The sequence below is a fragment of the Elephas maximus genome, chromosome 11, assembly GCF_024166365.1.
Source record: "Elephas maximus indicus isolate mEleMax1 chromosome 11, mEleMax1 primary haplotype, whole genome shotgun sequence".
NCBI lineage: Eukaryota > Metazoa > Chordata > Mammalia > Proboscidea > Elephantidae > Elephas > Elephas maximus.
The window spans coordinates 86795345-86808294 of NC_064829.1; the positions used below are offsets into that span (position 1 = coordinate 86795345).

Consider the following 12950-nt stretch of genomic DNA (forward strand, 5'->3'; position numbering starts at 1 on the left):
CTGCTTTCAGCCAGGATACATCTGACATCAGCAATGATATCCCTGGTTCCACGTCCTCTTCTGAAACCGGCCTGAATTTCTGGCAGTTCCCTGTCGATATACTGCTGCAGCCATTTTTGAATGATCTTCAGCAAAATTTTGCTTGCATGTGATTTTTTTTTAAATAATTTTTACTGTGCTTTAAGTGAAAGTTTACAAATCAAGTCAGTCTCTCACACAAAAACCCATATACACCTTGCTACACACTCCCAATTACTCTCCCCCTGATGAGACAGCCTGCTCTCTCCCTCCACTCTCTCTTTTCGTGTCCTTTTTGCCAGCTTCTAACCCCCTCCCCCCATCATCTCCCCTCCAGGCAGGAGATGCCAACATAGTCTCAAGTGTCCTCCTGATCCAAGAAGCTCACTCCTCACCAGCATCCCTCTCCAACCCATTATCCAGTCCAATCCATGTCTGAAGAGTTGGCTTCGGGAATGGTTCCTGTCCTGGGGCAACAGAAGGTCTGAGGGCCATGACCACCTGGGTCCTTCCAGTCTCAGTCAGACCATTAAGTCTGGTCTTATTGCATGTGATATTAATGATATTGTTCTATAATTTCCACATTCAGTTGGATCACCTTTCTTGGGAATAGGCATAAATATGGATCTCTTCCAGTTGGTTGGCCAGGAAGCTGTCTTCCATATTTCTTGGCATAGATGAGTGAGCACCTCCAGTGCTGCATCTGTTTGTTGAAACATCTCAATTGATATTCCATCAATTCCTGGAGCCTTGTTTTTTTCCAATGCCTTCAGAACAGCTTGGACTTCTTCCTTCAGTACCATCGGTTCCTGATCATATGCCACCTCTTGAAATGGTTGAATATTGACTAATTCTTTTTGGTATAATGACTCTGTGTATTCCTTCCATCTTCTTTTGATGCTTCCTGCGTCGTTTAATATTTTCCCCATGGAATCCTTCACTATTGCAACTCGAGGCTTGAATTTTTTCTTCAGTTCTTTCAGCTTGAGAAACACCAAGCGTGTTTTTCCCTTTTGGTTTTCCATCTCCAGCTCTTTGCACATGTCATTATAATACTTTACTTTGTCTTCTCGAGAGGCCCTTTGAAATCTTCTATTCAGTTCTTTTACTTCATCAATTCTTCCTTTTGCTTTAGCTGCTCAACACTCAAGAGCAAGCTTCAGAGTCTCCTCTGACATTCATCTTGGCCTCTTCTTTCTTTCCTGTCTTTTCAATGACCTCTTGCTTTCTTCATGTATGTCGTCCTTGATGTCATTCCACAACTCGTCTGGTCTTCGGTCACCAGTGTTCAATGCATCAAATCTATTCTTCAGATGGTCTCTAAATTCAGGTGGGATATACTCAAGGTCATATTTTGGCTCTGGTGGACTTGCTCTGATTTTCTTCAGTTTCAGCTTGAACTTGCATATGAGCAATTGATGGTCTGTTCCACAGTCGGCCCCTGGCCTTGTTCTGACTGATGATATTGAGCTTTTCCATCGTCTCTTTCCACAGATGTAGTCAATTTGATTTCTATGTGTTCCATCTGGCGAGGTCCATATGTATAGTCGCCATTTATGTTTGTTAAAGAAGGTATCTGCAATGAAGAAGTCATTGGTCTTGCAAAATTCTATCATTCGATCTCCGGCATTGTTTCTATCACCAAGGCCATATTTTACAACTACTGATCCTTCTTCTTTGTTTCCAACTTTCACGTTCCAATCGCCAGTAATTATCAATGCGTCTTGATTGCATGTTCAGTCAATTTCAGACCGCAGCAGCTGATAAAAATCTTCTATTTCTTCATCTTTGGCCCTAGTGGTTGGTGCATAAATTTGAATAATAGTCATATTAACTGGTCTTCCTTGTAGGCGTATGGATATTATCCTATCACTGACAGCTTTGTACTTCAGGATAGATCTTGAAACGTTCTTTTTGACGATGAATGCAACACCATTCCTCTTTGAGTTGTTATTCTTAGCATAGTAGACTATATGATTGTCCAATTCAAAATGGCCAATACCAGTCCATTTCAGCTCACTAATGCCTAGGATATTGATGTTTATGCGTTCCATTTCATTTTTGATGATTTCCAATTTTCCTAGATTCTTACTTTGTACATTCCAGGTTCCGATTATTAAGGGATGTTTGCAGCTGTTTCGTCTCATTTTGAGTCATGCCACATCAGCAAATGAAGGTCCCGAAAGCTCGACTCCATCCACGTCATTAAGGCCGACTCTACTTTGAGGAGGCAGCTCTTCCCCAGTCATCTTTTGAATGCTTCATTAATTAGTGATTTCAAAATAGCTTTTCAAAAGCTTTGTCATTTTTTTTTGTCATTGTTCAGAAGCCACAACCACTTAATATATTTCAGAAGAAATCAGAATTCAAAAATATCTATGGCAGCAACAAGAAATCCTCTGCTCCAAGGCAGAAAATCCGTGTGCATGCATGTGGTGCATGCATGAGTATGCTGTGTTCGTGTGTGTGCATACAAGTGTGCATGTGTGAGTGTGCTCATGTGTTCATATACATGTGTGAGTGTGCTATGTGCGTGCATGTGCAGACAAGTGTGCATGTGTGTGCTCGTGTGTCATATACATATGTGTGCTGTGTGCATGTGTGTGCATACAACTGTGCATCTGTGAGTGTGCTCATGTGCCTATATGCACGCATGTGTGACTGTGCTGTGTGCTGCGTGCGTGCATATGCACACGGGTGCATATATGTGTGTGCTCATGTTTGTCCATATGCATGTGTGTGTGTGTACATGCACGTGTATGCACACATCCTTTAAACAAATCTGTGAAGCAGGACTTTGCAGAAGGAGGTCTGACATGAGCCAAGGAAAGTTACAATCTATGTAAATAGACATTCACAGGTTCCTTCATATTCTCACAATGCCAGTCCCTGATGTCATCTTAAACATCTTACTGATCTTCTACTTCAACCAGAGTTGAGGCCAACAGTCCTGAGCAGATTCTAGGAGGGATGTACACCTCCCCTATCTCAGACCAGGGAGTTAGAAGGTCCTCAGAGGAAAACTTCATGCTGTCATTTCTTAGGCTTAGATTACCACTCCCACCAAAATCCTGGTTTAATGTGTGTATATATAAGCACGCACGTGTGTGTACACATTTTAAATACATGGTTTTATGCCCCGGAGGGTTTTGCACCAGGAAGCACGTACACTCTATCAGACTCAAGTTTGGAAATGACAACAATGGTTCAAGAATCCCCTGTCCCAACTGATCCAGTGGCAACATAATGCTCCATCTTAGAGGGCTGGAGCACAAAGGCACCTCCATGATCTCCCACAGGCCCCCTGAATCAGAATAATTCAACAGGCATTTGCTAACATCACAGCTGGCACTGAGAGCCTGTGAGCTGCATTTGATAGTGGCTGAGGGAGAACCCCGAGGTGGGCCTGCAGCTCGCCCCACTCCAACACAGGTGGAGGGGAGGGGGCACGAAGAAGCACAGAGGAACAAGACAGTGTGGCAGGGCACACGGAGGAAGGGAGGGCTAAGCCGTGTCCAGAGGACGGACCAACGCCTCAGGGGCCAGGTGTTATCTCCAGCCTGTGGCCCAGCAACGTAGGACACCCACCGCACAGTGTGCTGGCCCAGTGACATGGGGCTCCAAGAGGCCACAGGCTGACAAACCTTCAGCTAGACCCAAACCAGGCTGCACACCACAGTAACCATGCTGCCTTGGGGAAGAAGGATACCCACAAATCCCAGGAGCTTTAAAAGCTCCTCCCAGGCTCAAACAGAAGGACACTGGATAATAACTGAAATCACATGAAGCAGAAAGTGCACCGGGAGAGGTAACTGCACAGGTCTCCCCGCTCTGCAGTGAGGCTGGCGGGGGGGGGGGGGGTCACGGTCTTGACGATGCCTCTGCCTGGTCCCTCGTCATACCCCCAAAGGGGCTGTGACCACCAGTAACTCCTCCCCTCCACCCCATGTGTGGCCAGAGAGCCCCTGGGTGCCCAGCAGCATCTGGCACAAATGCCAAAGGAGGGTCCTTCACAAACCTGTACTCCTAGGAGGGCCAGAAGGATCCACCACTCAGGGGGCTCTGCACCTCGTCAGGCTGTTCCCTGGAATTCTCCCTGATCTTGCTCTCCTTGCACCCAGCCCGCCCAGAAGAGGGGGAGGAAAAGCCACAGGAGGAGAAGGGCTGAGGTCAGGATGGGGTCTGAGGGATGCTGCTCCCCCCACCAGCTGCGCCACCACATCGCCACTCTGCCAGCCCTTGTTCCAAAGACAAATGCTCACAGACCACTCCTGCCTGCTCCTCCGTCACAGCGTCACCTTCCAAGAGAAGCAGCTGAGCCTCTAGCTGGAAACACAGATACTGCCGGCAGTTTCTGCAGAGCAACATGGACCTCCAGTGGCCTGGAAGCTGCAGTAGGGAGAGGCTCTGCTTTGATGCCTCCCATATCGGATTGACAGCTGCCCAAGACAGGCCCCGCAGCCTGGGCTGTGATGCATCAGACTCCCCAAGAATTAGATGATCGGCCACCTGCCTAAACTGTCAGATCCCCCACAAAGACCAGTGTCCCCCAGTGCTCTCCTATCTCTCAGTGCGAGCTAGAGCACCCACTCTTCCCTTCTTTAATAAACATTTGCTGAACTGTGTAATCTGCCAAACACTGCACCAGATTCTGGGGAGACAATTGGGGACATAGACCCCACCTCCAGTGGCTTGTTCAGTGGGTGAGGGGGGACAGACTCGTTAGGACGGTGCAGTCAGGGCCACCCAAGTGCTGCAGGCAGGAATTCCTGCACCCCAGCCACCTTCAAACCACCCAGGAGACCCCTGACAACACCCATCTGCACCCCACCCCTGGGGGCTAACTTGGAGGTGGGCAGGGAACCTATGTGTGCAAAAGGTGCCAGGGCTGCTGCGGCTCAGCAAGATTGGGGCTTGCAGGATGCAGGCAAGTGCCCACCCGGGGGCCGGCTGTTGGGAGGCATGGGGCAAGGTAGGCCTCTATCAGAGGGGAGGACCCTTTCCTCAAGAAGGTGTGTGGGCCACCAATGATGCGTGCCGGACAGCTTGAGGTGACCCGGGTGGGTCCAGCACTAACCCCAGCTCTGATGAGTGAGGACATTCAGGCCTGGGTGGGGCCAATGACTCCGCTGCATGGCTTTGGGGTCTGTCTGGCACCAGCACTCCTGCATTTACAAGGATGACAGCCGTGCTCCCCACATGCACCCCTCCTGTCTGGGGACACCGGTCTGCACAGGATGGGCACCCCTCCCTCTCTCCGCTCCATAGCCTCATCCTCTGCCACCCTAAGGAGCTGCTCACAGGTGTGGAGGCTGTTACCTGTGTGTATGAGGATTTCGGCCCACAAGGCGATGCCCGTCATCCTAATGGGCCCACTCATAAGCCAGAGGGCCAGAGGTGAACTCCTCAGCAAGCTTGGAAACAAAGCAGCAGGTGCAAGGTGTGCCTCTGCAGCCGCACGCCGTCCTACCTCATCCCCTCAGTTGACCGGTGGCGGTGGTTGCGGCACAGCTGCGGCACGCCCAGCATGGCCTCAGTGAACACGGCCAGGAAGCCCAGAGTCTCCACAAAGAGGGCCGAGTCGATGCACAGGTAGGTGATGTAGCCCGCCACACCTGAGAAGGCCAGCACGCACTGCACGTAGTCCATGAAGCTGCTCCAGCGCCAGAAGTGGTGCAGGTCAAAGTCTAGGGCAAAGGGAAAGCATGAGGGTGGCCGCTGCCCTGCTGCACGTGGGGACAGGCTCAGCACAGCGTGACTCAGTTCACAGGTGCGGGAGCCCCAGCAGGGCACCAACTCACAGGCCCTGGGGCCTCACTGCCCTGCTGAAAGCCCAGTCGCCCACCTTTGAGCTGCTGGCCTCAGGTCGAGTCCCCCTGTATCCCATGTCTGCAGTGGAAAGGGAAGTACTAGGATGGCCTTGAGGGTTAAGTGAGTTCAGCTCAGAGTAAGAGCACAATTAACGTATATAGTTATCATCACTACCCACACTCGATTCTCGTTATTCACGGCAGTGATGGTCTATAAAGTCCCGCCAACGCCAAACCAGCCCTGTTGTGTGGTGGGTGACCACTCTGGACCTGTCTGTGAATGACTGTGGAAGCACCACAAGCATTGATTTTCAGGCCACAAGTAAATTTTAGTGAGTAGGTGACTTTGCAAATACAGAATCTGTGGATAATGAGAACCGACTGAGGTTAGTTGCTGTAACAACAGAGTTTGCTCCACAGATGCATTCCATAGGAACCGAATTTGTAAGAGCTCACCCAAATCAGTAAATTAAACAAGGCTCATAGAAGGTACCAGAGCAGAGATGGGCAGAGAAGAGCCTGAAGCAGGAGGGCCAGACAGTGGACCTGGAGGGGAGAGGGGCACCTGGCAGAGTGCAGTGGAGGGGTGGGGCAGCCCTGGCAGAGGGAAAGGCTGCCCAGTGGCTGCAGCATGGACACAGGCAAGAGGTCCCAGAGCAACAGGTGAGGGCTGGAGGCAGTCTGCTACACACAGAAATGCCTGCCCCCCTCACCCCGAGGTGTGCCACCTTAGTCCACTCCTGCATCCTAGGTGACACAGCCACTAGTTCTGGGGGTGTCAGTGAGCAGCTGAGGCAGTGAGAAGTTGGCTGGGGAGCATGGCTTGCAGGTTCCAGGGTCAGGCAGGGTAGCACAGGCGTCACCACGGAAATGGTAGGGAGTGGCCTGAGTGCCTCACAGAGGTGGCCCCAGCTGCAGCACCAAGGTCAGCCTGGGGACCTGGGGCCCAGGGCATGGACAGGGAGCCAGGGACACAGAAAACTAGGGTTGCATGCAGATGAAGGACATGGGGGGGAGGGGAGTCCAAAGGGATGCAGGGCACAGGGGTGTCTCATAGTGACACGGGACATGGGGGAGAGTCCAAAAGGAACACAAGACATGGTGAGGAAAGGGGAGTCCAAGAAGGACGAAGCACATGGGGGTCCAGGAGGGATGCAGGAGGTGGGGGGTAGGGATGCAGTGTCCAGCTGGCATTTGGGAAACTGAGTCTGAAGTCAATTCTAGCTTCTAGGTTCTCCAGGAGGGAAGAAGCTGGCAAATGACTACCAGGAAAATGCTCGCAGGAAAGACAGAGTCTGAGTGTGCAGGAAGTTCAGTGACACGAGACATGTTGGAACAGCTCCTGCCCTTAGAGAGCCCACAATCAAGCTGAAGGGAGGAAACCTAGTGGGAACACGACACAAAACAATTAAAGCTCAAAGAACAAGGTAACAGCAAGTGCCCTGGGGTACAAGGGGCAGGAGGGATAGCATCAGAGACCGAGAGGTGGCGTGTCGCGGACCAAACCGTGAGCAAGATGTCCAAAGGGCTGGACCACACAGCCCGGCAGAACTGTAGCAGAAGCCACAACCTGAGTTTAAATTTTCTAGGAGGCAAATTTTGAGAAGGAAGAAACCAGATTGATGTTGATAATATATTTCATCTAACCCAACACATCTATGATATTATTATTCCAACAAGGAACCAATGCAAAAGCCATAATATTTTAATTCTTTTTTTTTTTTTTTTTGTCCTGATCCCTTAGCTCCCCGTTGCCAAGCTCAAGGGGTTTTTTAGGATTCACTATCCTCAAATCTGAACACACTAGGCCACTGAGACCTTCCTGCCCTCTGCACTGCTGCATGTCATTACATTGGCTCCTGGACTCACAGACAGCTCCAGACACTCAAGACACTCTCATCACATGCTCTTCCAGGTTGCAGCCTGGCTGCGCCAACACCTTCATGACACATCTCAGCCCCACATCTCACAGCCATGGAGCAAACCATACACATGCAAGTCAGCATCAACAGTGAGGACATCACAGCTGACCGCTGTCACCAGAGGCTCAGAATGCTACTCAGCATAATTCAATTCTTCCCTCTAACTACTGCTTTTCTCCCTAAAGCACCTGTATGTGGTAATGGCACTGCAGACACAAAACCTCAGAGGCCTGATATACCGATATACCAAGGAACTTGCTCAGGTCTGGTCCTGATGGCCAGGTGCCACATGCTCTGGACACAGAGCATTCTCAGGAGCCACGTCCACCTCAGCAGAACCACATGAGTGAGGCTGAGGGCCCATGAGGGGCTGCAGGAGCTGCAGAGAGGAAGAGGCTAAGACTTCCACCCAAGGCTGCTAGAGACTAGGCTCCTCATGGAGCTCATGGGACCCCAACACCCCCCATGGTACTAGCACCACCATCTGACCAAAGGAGAGACCCATGCTCCATGGAGTCATGTACCCAAGCCAAATCCAGGCTCCTTAAGCCCAGTCCAGGGCCCAACTTCTTCTGGCACAGATTCATCCTCGGACACTACTTCTCTGAACCAGGTGCAGCTAACACCTTCAGATGGCCTCGCACACAATATCAGTAATGACAACAGCAGTTAACTCTTACTGAGTACCAACTACAGCACCAGATACAACTCTAGCTTCTTAAAAGTGAAAACTCACCTACTATCCCCAAATTCAACAATACAGATTCCATCATTGAGGCCCTCAATAGCCAGGGCAATATTGAAGAACAAGAATAAAACAGGAGGCCTCACACTCCCCAATATCAAAACATATTATAAAGCCACTGTAATTGAAACAGCTTGGTATTGGTTCAGTGACACACACATAGACCAGTGGAATAGAGTTCAGAACCCAGAAATAAATCCATCCATTTATGGACAAAGGATTTTCAACAATGGGTCAAAGTCCATTCAACACAGAACAGTCTCTTTAATAAAGTGCTTTCCACACACAGAAAAACGCAACAGAACCCATACCTCACACCATACACAAAAATTAACTCAAAATGGATCAAAGACCTGAATGTTAAACGTAAAACTATAAAGTTCCTAGGAGAAAACTATGAGACCTATTTTTTTTAAATAGGCTAATATAACTACAAATGTACAAATAGCAGAAGACAAGTTAGATCATTGAGACCTCATAGAAATTAAGTACTTATGCTCATCAAAAGGCTTTACCAAATGAGTAAAAAGGCAACCTACAGACTGGGAAAAAAATCTTCAGAAACAACATATCTGATAAGGGTCTGCGGTGTGGTAGATTGGTTTTGTGTGCCCTTTCTCACCATGGTCTTGTAACTCCCACCCAGGTGATTGGGTGGGACTGTGCAGATAGGGTAATTGTAGCCCACGAAGGGGATTGGTCAGTTTTGCCATCCAATTGGGCATGAAATAAGCCACCCCAGAGGCAGGAAAGAGAGAATCCCACTACCGCCAGGGAAGAAAAGCCAGGACCTGGTGCGCTTTGGACCCAGGATTCCTGTGCTGGGAGGCTCCTCGGACCAGGAGACAGAAAGAGAGTGAGCTATAACCCTGAAGATGGTGAGAAGCAGTGGCAGGAGAGACTCAGCAGCAGACAGAGTGGTGGGCTTCCTGGCCCATGGACAGAGAAAGCTGAGTGTCTTTGAGCAGAGGCCTAAAGCCAGGGAGAGGCATGTCTGTGAAAGGCTGGGAAAAAGCTGTCCTGATGGAAAAACTGTATCCTTGAGTGTTCCTGAGCCTGGATTGTAACCCATTACTTCCCTAATAAACCCCATAACTGTGAGTACAGCCTGTGAGTTCTCTGTGGCCACTGCATGAATTATCGAACCCAGCATAGAAGTAGAGAGTGCCATGGGAGTGACAGCTGATGTCAGAATTGATAAAGGCGGTGGAGAGAGGAGGCATGTCTGACCTCTGCCTCATAGGAATCAGCCTTGAGCTGTTGATCTTGATTCTCCTTCCCCTTGGGAAGGTAGAGGAGGTCAGACACCACCCCCATGCCATTTTTACAGGGTCTAATCTCTAAAATATATAGAAAACTTCAACAACTCAACCACAAAAAAACAAACAACTCATTAGATTTCATCATTATCTCCCTGTGAGATAGGAAACTTAGAAACAAAAAAGTCACATAATTTGGTCACAGTTACATAGTTAGGAAAAGATGGAACCAAACAAATGTTTTGAATGAATAAATAAAGGTTGTTTTCTCCAAAGGTCCTGGAGGATGTCTGTGTGTGTGTGTGTGTGTGTGTGTGTACTAGTAAAAAGCTAGTATCAGGAATAAAAGGACTCAACACTGATTTGACAAACATTCCCATGTGCAGAAACACTTTGCTGGGTGTCAGAGAACAACACAGATTACAAGCTCCCTGACTTGCAAGGACAACCAGTGCAGGATGATTTGCAGCCATACTTTAAAGATAAGGATGAAGTTCACTATGAGAACAGGAAGGGGTGAGATTATTCTGTCTCGAAGGAGGTGAGATCTGAGCTGAGTCCACGAAGGAAGGACAGATAATAATCAATACTCTCTCCCAGAAGTCTGTTCCCTGCCTGTTATAGGAAGCACAGTAGTCTCTCTTTCAGGATTTGGGTTTATCATTGTTTCTGAACCAGTAGAAACATGTTTCAGCACCAGGGACAGCACCACCAAAATGACATATTGGTGACTCACCAAAGGCAAATCAGTCCTCATGAATGTTGTAAGGACATTTATTGCATGCCTGGGAGAAGAAAAGAAAACAAATGTGTTTTACAGTCAAGGGGAATGAGAGGCTGTTGATGATCCTGGTGTGTGTTTCCAAGGCAATGGTAGACTGATGGTTCGGTGTAATGTCCTCGGTCTCCCAGTGTGGCCATTCATCCCTGTCTATGGCCTTTAACAAGTGAATGAATGTCCAACTCCATCTCAGCCTGCTAGTTCATGCCAGCTAGTCCCATGCCTCATCACTGAAGTCAAGGCAACAGGTCTTCCTCTAAAACGGGCCCTGGGAAACTTAGCAACACACTCTATACAACCACCAGTCACACACTGACCACCATGGTCTATGGAGAAGCTTAGTAACGCAATCTACACAGCCTCTATTCATGTACTGACCACAGATGGACTGTTGGAGGAGAGCTCCAAAGAGCAGCAGGGGAACAGCAGGGATCCGCAGGTGAGCAAAAGGACAAGTGGAGGGCAAGACTCACTCTGGGGAGTAGGTTTGATGTGAGGAGCAGAACGGCCTGATTTTCTCTGCTGCCCAGGGAAAGCCCAACTAGCAGCAGCCCTAATCCAGAGTGAAGGAAGCAAAAGGAATCATTCATCCAAGTCAGCACTGCTTCTGGGAAGAAGGTTAAACATCCATTTTTTATCAGGAAGTGGTGGGAACTCTCCCAAAATCAAAGTTCTCAGACATCAGCCAAGGGCCAACCTTGCAAGCAGATCTTTCTAAGGATAACTGCCTCAGGCCTGCTCTGTTAACACTTTTCTGCACAACTGTCACCATGTCAATTCTCCCCTAAGTAACCTATAGATTCAAGACAATCCCAAACAAAATCCCAGTAGACTTCATTATAGAAATTGACAAACTGATTCTAAAATTCATATAGAAATGTAAAGACCTAAAAGAGCCAAAATAAGTATGAAAAGGAAGAACAAAGTTGGAGGATTGTCACTACCTGGTTTCAAGACTTATAAAGCTATAGTAATCAAGACAGTATGGTAGGTCTTGGCATAAAGATAGATAAATAAATCAATGCAACAGAACAGAGTCCAGAAATAGACTCACACAAGGATAACTGATTTTCAACAAAGATACAAAGGCAATTCAGTGGAAAAAGATAGTCTTTTCAACAAAGGGTGGTACACCAGCTGGATACCCATACTCAAAAAACAATGAACTTGGATCCATACCTCACACTATAAACAAAAATTAACTCAAAATGGGTCACAGTCCTAAATGTATAACTACTAAGAGAAAACCTTTGTGATCCTGGATTAAGCAAAGATTTCTTAGACATGATACCAAAAGAATGATCCAAAAACAAACTGATAAACTAGATTTCATCAAAAGTAAAAACTACTGCTTTTCAAAAATATTATCAAGAGAATGAAGAGACACACCACAGACTGGGAGAAAATATTTGCCGATCATATATCCATAAGGGGTTTGTATCCAGAATATGTAAAAAACTCTTACAACTCAGTAATAAAAATACAAATAACATAATTTAAAAATCGGCAGAAAGATTTGGACAAGTCACCAAAGAAGATAAAAAGGACAAAAAATAAACATATGAAAAGTTGTTCATTAGTCATTAGTGAAATGCAAATTAAGACCACAATGACATACTGCCACACACCTATTGAAATGGCTAAAAATAAAAAGCTGTCCATACAAAGTGTTGATGAGGATGTGGAGCAACTGGAACTCTCACACAAGGCAGTGGGAATGCAAAATGGAAAAACCACTTTGAAAAATGGTTTGGCAGTTTTCTTAAAAAGTTAAACATACACTTACCATATGATCCAGGCAGTCCACTCCTAGGTATTTACCCAAGAGAAAAGAAAGTACATGTTCATATAAAGACTTGTACACAAATGTTCACAGCAGCGTTATTTGTAATAGCCAAAAACTGGCAACAACCCAGATGTCCATCAACCAGTAACTAAACAAAAAATGGTGGTAGCTCCATATAATGCAATACTACCCAGTGGTAAAAAGGAATGGACTATTGATACCACACCATGAACAAATCTCAAAATAATCACACTGAGTGAGAGAAGCCAGACAAAACAGAGTACATACTGTATGATTCCATCTATATAAAATTCTAGTAAATGCAAAATGCAAATGAATGTAGAGTGACAGAAAGCAGATTAGGGGTGCCTGGGTGGGAAGGGGTGGTTAGGGATTACAAAGAGGCATGAGGAAACTTCTGGGGGTGACAGATATGTTCATTACCTTAATCTGGGTGACAGTTTCATGATGGTATACATACGTCAAAACTTACCAAATAATACACTTTAAATATGTACAGTTTATTATACGCCAATTATGTCTCAATAAAGCAGTTAGAGGGGGAAAAAAACACCTGAACTGCCTGGAGCTGGGAAGCAGGCCCCTGCCCTGCCTGTCAGGCTCATTCA

General features: G+C 47.3%; 1 protein-coding gene across 3 annotated transcripts in view; it reads right to left on the reverse strand.

Annotated features, from left to right (window-relative positions):
* SLC66A2 (solute carrier family 66 member 2) overlaps positions 1-12950 on the reverse strand; it is a 50337-nt gene that overhangs the window by 9316 nt on the left and 28071 nt on the right. For all 3 annotated transcript variants that reach the window (XM_049900523.1, XM_049900522.1, XM_049900521.1), the window contains one exon: positions 5489-5705. In XM_049900523.1, the coding sequence (XP_049756480.1) occupies positions 5489-5705 (217 nt within the window). The remainder of the gene's footprint in view (positions 1-5488; positions 5706-12950) is intronic.